A 17,370-nucleotide genomic window follows, 5' to 3' on the forward strand; every position below is an offset into this window, starting at 1 on the left:
TTGAAAGTTATAAACCCAAAACCTTTATTTTTTTTTATATCTTCCTTAGAATGTACACACTGAAAGACCAGGCCTTGTTATTGTATGCTCTTTAAACCCAGCTTGGGTTTCAACATTCTGTAAATCATAAGCTCTTAACAAAATGCTGATGTTACATGAGTAAATCCAACTGACTCATGGTTGAGTTCAATAGAATAAGCATTTCCTGAATTTTCCTTATGCACAAGGCATTGGACCAAGTGCAAGGGAGACTACAGAGGTGATAAACGAGCACATGAAAAAAAAACTTGTGTAATTTACCAATTCCTCCTTTTTGCTTGTCTGTTAAGACACTCAAAGGTAAATTTGTTGTTCAATTGCAATAACTATCTTCAGACTAGATTTTCTGTACCAATTCTCTTTAATTACAATGACTCATTTTTTTGTCCTTTTTAAAATGTGGGAGGGGGGATATGTAACCTATTAAATAAATAAATCACTCTAATTCAGGATAAAATGAATTAAGTATCACAAGAAAAATAGCAACAGAGTGCAGTAAGGATTCATAGGAAGAAGGATTGTATGGGAGAAAAAGGTAGGAGGTAAATTTTCCAAGAAAAGGCCATTCTAGGCTAAGGGGACACATGGGCAAAGGAACAAAGATGGGAATGTGTAAGATGCTTGAGAGAAAACAGTTCAGATACAAGAATGTTGACATAGAAGATGGGTCATTTCCTTCATTTACTCTAAACAGAAATGAAAAATTGACTCTTCTTTACTAAGAATCATATTGGTGTGCTGATCACATATGTGTATCTACCAGTAAATAGGATAACAAACAGCATGTTCATTTCACTCATTAGAGAGATCAGGGACTAGGGATGATATGACCCTAAAATTTCAGCACAGACACACAAGCAATAATAAATCATGAAGAATGAATGAATGAATTTCACCTAGTGGGCTCTCCATAAATGCTTTACGATTGTGGTCATTCAGGTCATTCAGACTATAGGGCATTTTTGTTTTATGAATATTTAAGATATTATAATCCCCACCCCCACCATATTGCCTGTGTTGTCTATTGTGCTCAAAGCAATTTGTTCTTTGGGTGCCAGGATTTGTTCTTTACATATTAAAGAGGGGAAGACTGAAAAGTCAGGAGGGAAATGATCTGTGTAGGGATCACGGAACTTAATGGGCAAAAGCTGGGGGGAAATAAAGCAATGCCCCATTATATGTGTGAAGGAGATGCAAAGTAGAATCTGCGGCCACATTGAACAATCAAAATTAGAACAGCTAATCAAGTAAGATAGTGTGAGACTAGCTCAAGAGTTAATCACAAAATTTTTCATTGCTCATATTACAAATTAAACTTGTTTTTAGAGCACATATGTGATCAACAGCAAAGAGAGGTCAGCAAGTGGAAACAAGGTAGTGGAATAACGGGAAGTTGTCTAGTTAGCTTTGCATGGTGGCTCATTTGCTGTAGTTCTATGTTTTTCAAACTACAGGTTACAATCCATTAGTTGGTCATGAAATCAAACAAGAGAGTCACAACTAGCCTTTTAAAAAAGGAAACATATATGTAAATATATGTGAACCTGTCTATATCACTTAGTATTGTTTTATGAAACTTTTAGTTACTATCAGATATAAATATATAAACATATGTTCTGGCTCAGATTGCAAATGAGCCCGTTCCCAGTGAAAAAAAGTTTGAAGCCAGTGCTGTATTCTTCCTCATTGGGAAGTTAGGGTTGAAGTTGATAGGACAGAGGATTCAAAATGGAGTTTAACCAAGAATTTCAACAAAATTAACATTGTTACTGCAAGGATTACATAACAGTTTATTACTTTGAGAGGCCACATGAGCCATATCTGTGATATTTCTTTGTCAAATAAGAGTTCATGAATGTGGGTAAGGTTCTGCACAGTTGTTCTAATATTTAATGCTATATAAATGGTTTAGGTCAGTAATTCTCAACTTTTTAGTCTCAAGACCCCTTTACACTCTTAAAAACTGTTGAGGACTCCTTCAAAGAACTTTTGTTTATGTGAGTTATAGCTATTTCTATATTTACCCCGCTGGGAATTAAAAGCGATAAAGACTACTTGTTCATTTATTTAAAATATAACAATAAAGCTATTAAATGTAAAATAAATAATATATTTTTATTAAAAATAATTTTTTCCAAAGCAAAAAACAATTTAGTGAGAAAAATAGTATTATTTTGCATTTTTGCAATATCTTTAAATTCTGGCTTAATAGAAGACAAATAGACTCTCATAGCCGTTTCTGCCTATAATCTGTTGCTATTTGTGCTTTGTTTGAAGTATTCCTATATGAAGAAACCGTGGCCTCACACAGAGAATGTAGTTGAAAAAGGATGAGTATTTCAATGGCCTTTTTGGATGATTTTGGATATTCTTGGATAATAGTTCAAAACTTGACAAGTGGTAGTTTCTCAAAGGTCAGTTGCAATGTGCTACCTGAAATCTTATCTATTAATTTTTCATACTATGTTACATTAAAATCCATTTAGTCTACCTTGTCCGTGAATGGATCTTTTACTAATGCATGATTATGTAACATCAGACATCAGTCATTTGGAAATATATTGGGTCATGGAGTTAAGCAGATCTTTCAGATGTTAACACTTTCCATTATACAGCATTTTAAAAAATTGCATTCAATACCACCACTGATCTCATCAGAAAAGACTTTAGGTATTGAGAAGCAGTCAAGCTCATAGCAGCAGATACACGTTTTCTAAATTCCAGCTTGAAGGCACAAAAATTATCATTGGCAATAATAATTGTTCCTTGTTTTCTTGGAAGTGACAGGTATATTTTATTTATTTTTGAAAAAATATTTGTCAAATACCTGTTTGAATAACCATAATTTGCCCATCTTTCTTTCAAGTAAAAATAGTGTTTCGTGAAAATAAAAATAAAAATACTAACTCAGCTCACAACTCAAGCACAGAAGTATTTTCCCGGAGACAAATATGGCACTTTGGTATGCAGCCCACGTGCTTTGTACATACTTACTTTTATTTTCACACGAAATAGTAAAAGAAGTGTACCCAAGGATTACACTTTAATAAAATTAATCATTTTTACTGCTTTATCAAGAACACTCTCAACTGACGCTGCTCTAACTTCCTCCCTAAATGGCAAGGCGGGCAGCCAAGCATCCATTGACTAGCAGCACAGTTTGGTGCCCTGCCTCCATTCCGGTTAAGCCACCAGCACTTTAACCACCAGTTTGCAAATGTCATCACAGGGAACAAGTCAAAGTAAGTCTTAGCATTGTCGTGAAAATTGTTTTGACCTTGCAGATTCCCCTGAAATAATCTCAGAAACGCCCAAGGGGTTCCAGAACCACACTTTGAGAACCACTGGGTGTTAACGCTCTCAGAAATCACAGTTGTCTTTCTCTACACAGTTATTAAGTTTTTGATAACTGAAGCGCCAAGAAAAGACATGCCAAGACGTCGAACACATCTAAGAGGGAAATTCTACTGCGCGCATAGCTCTAAGGCTTAAGCAGGAACAAGAAAACCCTTAGAGAAAAAAAAGGATTCAAGGGGGCAAGCTCGGGCTTATCGTTGCCACTGGCAACGATCCTTAGCGGCGGGGGCGCGACCGTCGATTAGTGATGCCTTGCGTCCGTCGGCGGGAAAAGGAGGAGGGCCGGGGCGGCTGGAGCCGGAAGGCTTCCCTGAGTTGCGGTCACGGCGGATTGTCGGTGGAGAGGCGGCTCGCTCGTTCTGCGATCCATTGGGAATGCCTTCCGAGAGCCCTGTGTTGATGTCCCGGAGGGAGGGAAGATGGCCTCCGTGGCGGCGGACGGCCTGGTGGGGAAAGGGCGCGACATCAGCCTAGCAGCCCTGCAGCGCCACGACCCCTATATCAACCGCATCGTGGACGTGGCCAGCCAGGTGGCTCTGTACACCTTCGGCCATCGGGCCAACGAGTGGGTGCGTGCGGACGCGATGGGGTCGGCCAAACCATGGCTGGGGTGGGGAGGGGGTGGTCAGACGGGGGAGGGGAGCTGATGCCCTGGAGTGGGGTGGATGGGGCCTGCGGCCGAAGGTGTGGAGATTGGACCCGGGTGTTCTGGGGGGGAGGCCGACTGTGCAACCACCTCGAGTTGGGGAAGACTAAGATACCCCGCGTTGGGAGCCCAGACCGAACGGGTACGGGACCCTGAGAGCTGAAGGAAAGAAAGGACCGGATGCCTTGAGGCCGGAAGACAAGTGTTCCGAGAAAATGAAGCAGAGTTCTGTTACCGTAAAACAGTGGCTCTAAAGGAGGCAGGGATAGGAGACGAATAAAAGTGGAGAGTTCTGGTTCTGGAACATCAGTCTTAGATGGGACGAAGAAAAATCAAACCTTGATAGAAGGAGAGAAATCTGAAGTTGTAAGCTCAGGGAAAACACCAAGAAAAGAGCCAACACTGAGAAATAAAGGACAAAATGGAGCTGAGTGTACCAGGTTTGATAATGGAGTTCATTTGGGAGCTGAGTTATTTTAGTGCTCTTCTCAAAGCAGAGTCCCAGTAAATAGTAATGGAATGAAGTTTAATTTTCTTCACAATTAGAATGGGGTAGGAACAAAGGACACTTGAAGAGTACTGTTGCAGGAATTGCTACATGTAATTTTGTAATTCACCTACTTGAATGTAGAGAGATGTAATTTTATTTCTTTCCTCATAGTGATTTTTGTCCCACATAGTGTTCATCTGTCCAATTTGTGTCATATTATTACATATGATATCTGTCCATTGTTTTCAAATAAGTTGCAAAACAGCAAAAGAAACTAACCTGCATGAATGGATTTCAGATGAATTTTTTATGTGTTCTCCAAATCCATAAACATCATAACTTAAAGAAAACATCCATCTTGAATAAATCCATACATTTTTTAACATAAAAAATTCTTAAAAAATAAATCCATACATTTTTTAATCTACATTCATAAGCCTCCTTATCTCTAGTATGGATTTTCAGCAGCCTGTAGTAAAATTTCACTTGAAAATCATTAACACAAAAACACATAGATAAAGAAGCAAAAATGGGATAGAAGAGAGGAGTTTTGCCCTAAGTTCTTAACTGAGGAAATTTACTGAAATGGGGCAAAGAATTTAGGTCTGCTCTCTTAGTAGCCAAACCCGAAAGGAAAACAGGAAGAGCTCTTTAATATTCGTTGTTCTGTAATAGGAAGTGTATCACTTGATCAAGAGAGAGATTATTTTCCCCCAGTTTCCAGAGGGAATTTATCGCCTGGGTTCTTAATATGCAGAACATTGAGCAACATAGTGGACAGTTTCCTCCGTGGTATTTAAAAATTATATATATATATATATATATATATAAAGACATTCTACATATGGATGTTTTATTGCTCTATATAAAAATGCCAAAGGTATAATGTCATATTCTGTAAAAGTAATTCTGTGATAGATAAGGACCAGAGATATAAACTGACTTGACAAGAGGATTAGCATCTGGAGAATCCTGAGAAATTGTTAATATACAGAGTAGAGCATTTCTCTTGAATAACAGTTGTTTCCTATAGGCTTTGACAGTTATCTATGTGATAGATACCCTATAAAATGGTTACAGAGGTTTACTAGATATCCAGTGAAGCCCATAAACAAAACCCTTATCAAGAAGCAGAAGTGTTACAATGCATTATTTATAGGAGTTATGTTTTCCTGCTTCCTGGACTTGTTGCCTTCAGACAGGACATAATTCATTCAGGAAAAGGTCATTATTTCAAAGTACTAATCTTCAAGGCTGTGGTAGCCAGGAAAAGAGAGAGAGAGAGACCTAGTTCAGCTGCAGAGCAGTTGCTGGAAGCTAACAAATTGTCACCACCATCTCCATACTCAGGGTCTCTAGATGGGAGCCATTTGAAAGTAAACCTAACCAAAGTATAAGGAACATAAAATTTTCTTTATAACATAAATGTTCTTTATAAAGAATGAGAATGTATTTACAAGAAGGCAGGTGAGATGTCAAAGGGGGATTCTTACTGCACTGAAAATAGATGATGAAGGACTTCAGGCATTCAGAGGAGGAGAAATTAGGAATGAAAGGTAGACAGAGAATGGACTGCTTTAAAGAAGGATTAAGGAAGATTATGTCATGACTGGAATAGGAATTCCCCATTGCCAGTATCTTAAGACTGCTCCCTCCCAATATCTACTTCAGTTGAAGAGTATACCCTTTGTATTTTCCACCTCTTAGTCTTTAAAGCAGTGGCTCTCAGCTGGAGTTGATTTTGCCCTCAGGTGACATTTGGCAGTGTCTGGAGACATTTTTAGTTGTCACGCTGGCTGGGGGAGGGTGTTACTGGCACCTACAAAGTAGAGGCTAGGGTTGTTGCCAAACATTCCACAATACACAGGACAGACCCCCCCAACAAAGATTTATCTGGCCACAGATGTCAAATGTGCTGAGCTTGGAAAATTGCCTTAAAGTGACTAGTTCCTGTGTTTCTAACTGGTAGTTTTTTGTGTATCAGAATAACTCAAGAGTTTTAAAAAATACAAACTGCTACATCAAAACCTCTGGATAATGAAGCCTAGACATTTGATCCTGTTGGAAGCTTCAGAGAGACAGATTTGGAAGGATAAATTGAAACCTATTTTTGATTATTTTAACTTAGAATAATAAGTAAAATAGACATTGCTTTGAGTTGTTTCAAAAGTGTCAAACTGCTGAGTCCCAATAATTTGCAAAACAGTACTATTTTATATTCCATTTTGTTATTTTGAATTTTGAGCTTATTTCTTTAGCACTTGTTAGATTTTATAATTGAGTGTAATATTAAATCATTAAAATGTACTTTTAAAATTTAAGATGAAATGCCTCAAGATTGTGAACTAATACTTTAACATAAAAGTTGTCCTTACTTGGAGGATCTAAGGAAGATCTAATGAGATCTTGTTTTAGGCTGATATGGTGGCTCATGCCTGTAATCCTACCACTTCGGGAGGCTGAGGCAGGAGGATCGCTTGAGGTCAGTATTCCAAGAGCAGCCTGAGCAAGAGGGAGATTCCATCTCTACAACAAATAGAAAAATTAGCCACTTGTGGTGGCATGCACCTATAGTCCCAGCTTCTCGGGAGACTGAGGCAGGAGGATCACTTGAGCCCGGGAATTTGAGGTTGCAGTGGACCATGATGATGCCATTGTACTCTATAGCCTGGGCCAAGTGAGATCCTGTCTGAAAAAAAAAAAAAAGGAAGAAAATCTTGTTTTAATTATTCCCTATACCCCCTACCCTGGACTTTGCTCAGAAATAAGAAAAAAATATCTGATTACCCTTAGATAACTGTGGAGGGACTAGGAAAATGCATGAATTTGAGCTGGTTCAGCCATTGTGAGCAAATTTATGTTTTCAAAGCCTGTTTTATCCAGGTATCATAGAGCACTTAAAAATATGATTTTTCATCAGAAGATCTGAGTGGTGTAGGCTAGTTATTTCTTTTCATTGGGGAAACTGAGACATAGAATAATAAACTAATTAGCCACGTATGATCTAGCAAGAAGCCCACTCCATGTCCCATATTATAATTACTGAAACACAATTTCTTTCTTGGAACAAACTGGTATTTTGTGTGTGTGTAATGTTAGATAAAAATCTCAGTTTTAGGCCGGGCGCTGTGGCTCTCGCCTGTAATCCTAGCTCTTGGGAGGCCGAGGCGGGCGGATTGCTCAAGGTCAGGAGTTCAAAACCAGCCTGAGCAAGAGCGAGACCCCGTCTCTAATATAAATAGAAATTAATTGACCAACTGATATATATATATATAAAATTAGCCGGGCATGGTGGCGCATTCCTGTAGTCCCAGCTACTCGGGAGGCTGAGGCAGGAGGATCACTGGAGCCCAGGAGTTTGAGGTTGCTGTGAGCTAGGCTGACGCCACGGCACTCACTCTAGCCTGGACAACAAAGCGAGACTCTGTCTCAAAAAAAAAAAAAAAAAAGAAAAAAAAGAAAAAAAGAAAAATCTCAGTTTTAGGAATTGCTTGTTATGAGTTAGAATATAATTCTAGAAGAAGCATGCCTTGTACATTTCTGATTCTGGATTTTAGAGAACTAAAATGTGGCATAAAAGGACTTTTTTTTTTTTTAAGAAAAGGGAATTTCTGTTACATCAAGGAAGAAAGGAAACATGTCATAAGCTATTTAGCTTTATATGTATCGATATATACAAGTATCCTGACTTGGATTGCTAAGGTAAAACAGTCCAAGGTCAAATATTAGAAGACAGGCAAGTGTTTTGACCTTGTGGTAAGACTGACAATGCTGACTGAGAATGACAGAGCTTCTTCAGAGGCCTAGTTCCATCACCTGTATCTTGGCTTCAGTTTCCTGTCCATGTAATGGATAATGCCAAGTATTTTGTTTTTACAAGTTTATTCTTAAAGGCTTGTGGACTCATATAAATACTTCTGACTGCACTGATTAAACTTTAAGGACACCCACCCACAAGTTCTTAGACCGGGTAGCATTTATTGTAGCATAGTAACCATTTTCTTAATGATTGATACCGTGGTGATTTGAGTTTAAGTAATTCTTAGTGCCTAAAATACACTCAGGATATACTAGATTTCTCAACAGGTAGGAATTAACCATGTTTGTTCCCAAAGAAAGATAAGAAGTAATGTTTCTGTATATGTTTTTTTCATTTTGCCTCAGAATATTTTTCAAAGTACGGTGGCAGATGGGCCACATTTGAAAAGTAAGGTCACTTTTCATTCGTTGGAGTGATTTATACAGACTTCATAGTAAATCCAGTTTAAGCATGAACTCCTTGACTTTCTTAACTATGCTTATATGTTAGAGAAAAGACTCGCTAAAATTGTTTTAACTCTTATAAATTCTTTATTTCTGTAATAAACGTCTTGAGGTTAAAATTTTTGTTAGTAAGTAATATTTTTTGTAGCCATTTACTCTTAAAAAACAATGTTTGCTGATAGTTTGATATGATTTGTACCATAATGGATTTTGTTTTTATGACTCCTAATATAATTTCATGGGCAGAGAATATGTTATTGGACTAAGGCAGTGGTTCTCAAACTAGCATATATCAGAATCACCTGGACAGCTTAATAAAAAACAGGTTGCTAGGCACCACCCCCAAGTTTCTGATTCAGTAGGTTTGGGCAGGGGCCCCAAGAATTTGCATTTCTAAATTCCAGGTGATGCTGATACTGCTGCTCTGGGGACCCCACTGTGAGACCCACTGAACTAAAGTGAACAAGAAAATTGCTGAAATTGCTTGAGTGTTTGAAAGGATTATGCTTTTAATTTTTTGTATGCCTTTTAAAAGTTATTTTAATGTTACACCTTTTTTCTTAAAGATTATTTTTCACCAAAATTAGAGTACTAAAATTTTGAATGATTATGGTAATAGGTATTAATAATAAAATATTGGGAGTTTAAATAGAATGCTGAAATTAAACCATGTAAAAAACAAAAATACATTTTAAATTCTGAATTATAGTCTGATATGGAAATATATATATATAAATATATTAGTATGCATGATATTGATGAATATTATCCTCAGTGCCTGTGTTCCTGCCTTTGGAGAAATGGAAAAGAAATGCCAAATGAACTAACTGAGCTATCATTTTAAGTTTACTACCTCCCCCAGATTTTCTCAGGCACATTTCTTGAATCCTAACTTGGTAATATTTCTGTCTAACTTTATTTTAGAGATCCTGGGGCAGAACTTGACTCTAAATATTCCACACCAAGTAGGTGATGGATTCATCTGAGAACTCTATGGCATTGTTGTCCTCTGTGTCTAGTATTCAAAGTAAAGTTATAGGCAGATCATCTGCTGTCCTGAGTGACAAGATATGGCAAAAGAAAATGAACCCCCAAAATAAAGTGAAGGGTAATGAAATGCAGACACAAGTGATTTCTACGGCTTGCCATGTACCCAATTTGGTGGACAAAGGAAAAGGCAGCACACTTGCTGTCATCTCTTTCTCATGAAATCGGTGGGCACACTCATTTTCTAATTGTTTCAGCTAGAGGTGTGTCGCTATCCTTGTATTTGGTAATGATGGTTTATTCTGTAAATGACAGAAAAAAGACTGCTTCCTGCTGCTTAATCTGCGGAGCCACAGTTAGGGCCTAGAACCTGCTTTCTCCTTTTCCTAAGAATAACTCCCATGTTGTGAGTATTTGGCCCATTGCAGTTTCACCTACTTGAAGTTGGATATGATTACTATTCTAGAAGAAGTTTATGTTCTCTACCTCTGTGAATGAAGAGAACATACATATGTTGTGTTTTTTGTTTTTATTTTTTAGGAGAAGACTGATGTGGAAGGAACCTTGTTTGTTTATACAAGGTAAGAGTATTTTACTTTTATAAAGAAACTGACAGTCTTCGGAATAATATTTTAGCTTAGTTGTGTCACTCTTCTTCAAGTGCAGTTTTATTTCAAAGAGAAGTAAAAGAACTAAATCATAGTTTGAAATTATTAGTTAACACTAGGAAGGGAATGCTGAATAATGTCACCTGGTATATTCTCGTGAATACTAATTTCAGAATATAATTTAAGCTTCAGTGTAGATGCACTTAAACCTTTGCGTTCTGTTTAAAATAGTATTAAATATTTATCCTTTGATTCAAGTGAATGGTACAGAGTTCTTGAATATAATGCATTGGCAAGGAGCTAGAACACTATGAAGAATATTATAATATTTAATCAATTTTTTGAAAAGGGTTTTATTGATCATCTTTCCTCCATCCTTGACTATTTAAAAAGACATGATCCAAAATTGAAGATGTCTTTCAGTCCTGCATTGTCTAGTTAATAGAAGATGTTTTAGGATAGATTTAATAAACTCATGTTTTTAGTCATTTTTTTAATCAGAGATTGTTAACATCACAAGTACATGCAGAGAAATATGTATATTGGCTCGATATCTAAACTTATTATTCACATAAACATTCAAATAAAATGTCATAGCTAAAGCCCATCACCTGCAATGGGGGTGCAAAGATGAAATACAAAGGCCTAATACAAATCCTTTTAGGGGTACAGTTTCACTGGGAAGACAGGAAATACATACACACACACACACACACACATACAATATTTTCTTTACACATATATTCACATTTAAAATATAGTTCAGGATAGACTATCCCAAGTGCTGAGCAATGAATGGGCTGCTGTGATTGTGGAAGCCTTTATAGAACGAAGGGTCTTGAGTTGGGCCTCAGGAATAGGTAGAACTTACCTTGCACAGAGGGGCGGGAAGGGCAGTCCCAGTAGGAAGAATGGCAAAGCAGGACATAGAACCTCCTGTGATACAGGGAGAGTAAGGAAAACAACTCTGGTACAGAGTATTTATATTGGTTTATATTAGTTAACAAGGGCAAAGAGATTTGCTGGCTTGGAATGGCAGACTAGGGATTCTGTGATTTATTTTCTTAGCAGTAGGGAGACATTGACAGCTTATGACTGAGAGAGTGATGGTGTTAGGAGAAAATGTATGGGGAAGATCAATGTATTAACATGAGGGTGCATTGGTTCTGGAAGACATTGGAGTTAGGGAAGACATTGAAAAGATTATTGCAGTGGAGAAGATATGATATGGTGAGAGTTTGGACTTGAATGATAGAAGTTGAAATGGAAAGAGCATAGAAAGACTGCATGTATAAAGGAATGGTGAAATTAAAAGTAACATTAATATTTTGAATATGGAACACTGACAGAATGACAAAAGCATTGATGGATTAGAAAGATGGGAAGTGGAGGTCAAGAATCTTGCTTGAGGATAAGTTTTCATCTTATTTTGAAGTAATGATTGTGGAGTGGTAGCAGGACATTCAAGTGGAGGTATCCAGCCAGGAAGGGTCGGGCGGCCCTGATGGTAGAGTTTGGAGTGATTTGTCAGTTGAAACCAGGAGAGAACGTGTTCTCTGAAGGAGTGTGTGTAACGACGAAACTGATACCAGCTAACAGTTGGGTTTAGGGCCCTCAAGGATGTAGAGACTAGTCAGCTAGGAAGATAAAAGCAGGACTAGAAAAGGATAAAGAGGCCTGTTGTAGGCACAGTAGAATGATGGAGGTTAGCAACGGGAAGGAAGTTCTGTTCCAGTGGAGGCAGCAGTGGAATGGGAGGGAAAGAACGGATGATGAGGCCAGCGGACTTGGTGAGTGACAAGGAGGTCAGATTCTTCCCAGTCTCAGAAAAGCAGTGGGAGTGCTTTTCTGGAACCATTGGTATATTAGTCTACGTTATTTTCCCAAACATTCAAAGCACCAGAGCATGCCACCAAGTGAATTTATTCAGCAGAGTATGACTGCTCTTGGGAATTCTGAAGTATAAAAAGAAAACCAAATGATTGAACTTTATTGTGTGCCAAGCACACAGGATGCATTCTCATTCATTTCTCACAACAAGCATTGTTCTTCTTTTGATAAGGGGAAGAAAAGATGTATTAATATGTATTAATGATTGTTTTGGGGAATCTTTGGTGTTGTTTTTTTTTTAAATACGGAAGAGTAACAATTATACAAATATTTTCTCTTTTGTACCCAAACCAAATGTAGGTTTTTATTTTCAAGTATTTCTTAATACCCACTAAGCTGCTAATGGAGCTATCAATGAAACAAACCATTAAATTAAGAAAAAAAATCCATCCCTGTTTCTTAATCTCTTCCCCAAATCTAACTCCTCAAGAATATGATGCCTCCCTCCTCCCCTGCAACCCTCCTACCACCACCAGGTTCTAGTATGTTGAGGTCTTTCCTCAGAATAGAATGACAGAAAGCACATAAAAATCAAAAGGGAGTTTTGGTAATGGAGCTGCCAGTAATACATTTTTACTTCTGTAGAAGTTGCTTTAGAGCAATTGGCACATTTATCCCCGGGCCTGTTTTATAAATTATGAGATGGTATAGCACCTATACTATTAAAGACATGAGATCTTGTCTTGACAATGAAATACATGAAGAATCAAATCCTGCTTCTTGTATAAAAACATTTAATCTCATTTAAAAAATCATTTCTTTACTTTATTTCCTCCTATGTCTTTCTGTAATAAAGAGTTCATAGAGACACCCGCTGGTGATTTCTGAACTTGACACTTAAGAGGACCCTTAAACACAGCTCTTCAGGAGTACGTTTTCATTCTTCCTCTGAATTTAAGTTGAAATGATTATCATGATTATTTCTGGTATTTATCATATGCCTACTACCACTTTACCTCCTTTTAAAATAAGCTAGGCAGGGATTGCCTTCCATCAATGTTAAATGGAAGGTTTCAAAAGAAAATCCTGTCAGTGGTAATGTAGCTGTATTTAACTTCTTTGTCAGCATCAGCCGTTTAGAGGTAATGTAAAACTAAGAATAAACATCTTTTCTTCCTGTTGCTCATAACATTTCTGTGTTATGAGCAACCTAGCATCTAGTTTAAATAAATGAATTCTGCTTGTTTCAGTTTCAGTGTGTAAGTGGTGGGGTGTGTGGTGTTTCATTGTCACCAGAAGTGGCACAGTTGAATTACTGTATGACTGCAATCCAAGGGTAGACAAATGCACGTGGAGTTGTTTGAGTTTATAGTCCACATAATTTGGGTCTTCTGCCTGGCAGAGGAGGCATTCAAGGTTTATTGAATGAAATGAAAATAAAAAGTCACTAACTGCCACATTTTTATGGAGAAAAACTTTTACAGTAGTTTATACATGAAGCTGTTTGCCTTATATTGAGGAAAACAAATTATCTGCCCTTTGCACAGTTACATAAACTTTTAGCTTATACTTACATTCTCACAAGTTTATTGACCAGCATTGTTTCATTTCTTTTTTTTTTTTTTTTTTTTTTTTGAGACAGTCTCACTTTGATGCCCAGGCTAGAGTGCCGTGGCATCAGCCTAGCTCACAGCAACCTCAAACTCCTGGGCTCAAGCAATCCTCCTGTCTCAGCCTCCCAAGTAACTAAGACTACAGGCATGCACCACCATGCCCAGCTAAGTTTCTATATATATTTGTAGTTGTCCAGCTAATTTCTTTCTATTTTTTAATAGAGATGGGGTCTCGCTCTTGCTCAGGCTGGTCTTGAACTCCTGAGCTCAAACAATCCACCTGGCTCAGCCTCCCAGATTGCTAGGATTACAGGCGTGAACCACCACGCCTGGCCTTATTTTCTTTGTATAATTGTGATGTACACTGTATATTAACAACCACGATTCTTTAAAAGTTATCTGTCAGTAATGTTATAAAATGTAATTCCATCTCTGCTTAAAGGAATTTACAGCCTAGGTAGGGAAATAAGATACACACACACACACATAGTTAAAGAAGTATGACTCGATTTTACCAAAGGAATGATTGTGACAATCAGGCTGTATTACATGTAAATTAGTACAGAAATGATGCCAATGGTAAAAAAAAAGTATTGATGTATATGTGTACAGTCTGCTTGTACAAAGCTGTATATACATAGAAAAAGTTGGAGAGACACATCAGAATGTAGTTAGTTGACTGAAAGTGTAGCGTACTAAGCAATTGTCTTTTGATTTAAACCCTTTGTAATTTTTAGGTCTGCTTCTCCAAAGCATGGATTCACCATTATGAATAGGCTGAGCATGGAAAATAGGACAGAGCCCATTACTAAAGACCTGGATTTCCAACTCCAGGACCCTTTCCTTCTCTACAGAAATGCCAGATGTGAGTCTTTCTTAATACATTGAGTAGTTTTACCTCTGAAGTTTGGCCCAGTGTTTAAAATTGTATAGTGTATGCCTTTGTGTTTGTGTTTAGTATCAGTGACTGCAGAGGTCAGCATTTGTTAGCTTGGGGATTGCATGCCTAATTGAGGGAATAGCTTTTCCTTGGAAAAGTTCAAGTGAGTATGAATATGATGATATATCTTTAAACGCTGTCTTCAGCTTTACTAATTTGTAGTGTAAAGCTATCATTGATCTTAAGCCTGAGCAGGGCTGGTTGAGGCGAATTGTTGGTCAGGAGACTGCAGAGAAACATAAGTGGTGCCACTGAACATCAAATTAATGATTCGGCTAGTAGCACTTTTTCTTTATCTCTTCCGGCTGAATGTTCTGATAAAGTGTTGGAGGGAGAGGGTCTGTATTCTAGAAGTGCCATCTTTTGAATACAAAGAAAGTGAAAAATCAAAATCCAGAAAATTTCTTTTTGTTATTAAGAATTTCATAACCCTTTGTAATGCTGAAGATATAGTAGGTAACTAAATGGTCCTTGTCAGATTTGAAATGAGATAGCAGTCACCTATCTAGTATTCTTTCTCCATTTTATTGTCATACTTTATCTGACCACTTGTGCTGACTGTTGCGTACCCCAGAGAAAGACTGATGAAAATATATCAATTTCAGGAGCATCTCCATACACAAAAACAAGAACATGCCACTCAATATACAAACATGTGTGTGTACACATGCGCTTGTGCCTTGTGGATAGCTTTCAAAAGACCTTGCAGTTAAGGAAAGTTTTCTATACAGTTTTCATCCTACTCTTTGAACTTAAGATACAAGAATTTGCCTACTGTATACCATTCAGTGCAGTTTTAACAAGTAATATTTGACAGTGCATATTTAATGCATATTTACTTATATTACATAATTAAGTTATATGCTAGGCAGCCATCCTATTATTTAGAAAATACAGTTAAATATTTATGGGAGGAAAAAAAAGAAAGTTATTAAAATTGTGACATGACTTACTAATGGTAGGTCCTGTGAAATGGGAAGTTTTACAATGTAGAGAAATTTTCTGTTTTCCTATTTCTTTGCTGGAAGGTATACTTTATCATTTGTAGCTTATAGTTTGAATTGTTTGTATGCTTACAGTTGTGTCAGATTTTATTTTCTTTTTTGAGATTATTATATTCTATGTCAAATTAATATATAATTCAAATCCTAATTTAAAAAGCCACAAAAATTAATATAGAATAAGTGAATATTAGTGACCTATGATAATCATTTTGGTTGCTTTTATTTGGTTAAATACTTGGTTTAGTTAGTATAGATAATACTTTATTTTAAATTCCTATTATATATTATACCAAGTACTATACCAAAAATATAAAAATATAAACTTTTTACAAACCCATTGATTTTAAAAATGACTTTCATAAGTTCCACAGGGTTTATCTGATAAGAAATACTATTTAGATCTAATAAACATATATTAAGCCTCCCCTTGGTTCTAGGTATATGTTGTCCAATACGATAGTCACTGGCTACCTGTGGTGTTGAGCACTTGCAATATGGCTAGTCTGAGTTGACTTGTGCTGTGAATTTAAAATATATACTGATGTTCAAAGACTTAGTACAAAAAGAAAAAGAATGTTTTAAAAAGCCTCATTAATTTTATATTGGTTAACATGTTGAAATTATAATATTTTGGATATATTGGGTTAAATAAAATATATTATTAAAATTAATTTCACTTGCTTCTTTGTATTTTTTAATTTAAAATTGCATATGTGGCTCACAATTGTGATTCACCTTAGATTTCTACTGAATGGTGCTGTTTTAGTTTCATTTATTTTTCCATATTTAATAATCATTTCATTTATTTTACCATATTTAATAATCACAACTTTATAGGATAGACATTTTCACTGCCATTTTGCAGATGAGAAAGCTGGGACTTGGTAAGGTGTGGCAGACAGTATACAAACCTGCAGATTCTCATTTCAGTTCCATTGCTTTTTCCACACCGCCTGTACTGGTCTCTCTACTATTAAACATGGATACAAATTGAAGGTAGCCTTTGGATGCATATTAAAATGTTTCTAATGAATTCCCATAAAAAGGAAATGAAATCAGTTGAACAACAAAAAATGGAATGGAATGAATGGGTCTACTTACTCTTCTGGGTTCATTTTGCTTTTTTTCTCTCAATATCTGATATTGATTGCCTTTGCAGCAAAAGTCATTTGGTGTTAGGTTACTTATTTGTAAAAGCCTTTTCAATACCTGGCATCAAAGGTACACAGAAGGGTTTACCACAGGTGCTGTCAGTCTCAGATACCTCTTAAATGTTTCTATATAATTCATATATGTTAAATAATAGTTGTATTGGTTTACATATTCTCTGATGACATATAGATTACTATTCTTTGGACAAGGAACTCAGCTTCACTCGGGATTGGTTTTTTAAGAAGGCTCTATGCTCTCAAGATCCGTCTAGTCAAGAATCTCTGAGATGGTCTTGATATTTCACATTGGCCTATGTGTGTCATAGGCCATATTTGGGCATTTCAAGGAGACAGAGGTAGAATTGATACAGGTCTGTGGTAGGTTTTCTCACAGAGTTTTCTAGATTCATTGGGTTAAAAAAAAAAAATCGGTGTCTGAGGA

At 36.7% G+C, this 17,370-nt stretch overlaps 1 protein-coding gene across 3 annotated transcripts in view; it reads left to right on the top strand.

Moving 5' to 3' along the window:
• The first annotated feature begins 3,654 nt into the window (after nucleotides 1-3,654).
• DCP1B (decapping mRNA 1B) overlaps nucleotides 3,655-17,370 on the top strand; it is a 59,673-nt gene continuing 45,957 nt past the window's right edge. The window contains exons 1-3 of one of the 3 annotated variants that reach the window (XM_076007802.1): nucleotides 3,655-3,965; nucleotides 10,323-10,363; nucleotides 14,571-14,698. In XM_076007802.1, the coding sequence (XP_075863917.1) occupies nucleotides 3,816-3,965; nucleotides 10,323-10,363; nucleotides 14,571-14,698 (319 nt within the window). In that variant the 5' untranslated portion in view covers nucleotides 3,655-3,815. The remainder of the gene's footprint in view (nucleotides 3,966-10,322; nucleotides 10,364-14,570; nucleotides 14,699-17,370) is intronic. The other 2 variants (XM_012747233.3, XM_076007803.1) reach the window with 2 other exon arrangements.

The sequence above is a fragment of the Microcebus murinus genome, chromosome 10 (assembly GCF_040939455.1).
Source record: "Microcebus murinus isolate Inina chromosome 10, M.murinus_Inina_mat1.0, whole genome shotgun sequence".
NCBI classification, from domain to species: domain Eukaryota; kingdom Metazoa; phylum Chordata; class Mammalia; order Primates; family Cheirogaleidae; genus Microcebus; species Microcebus murinus.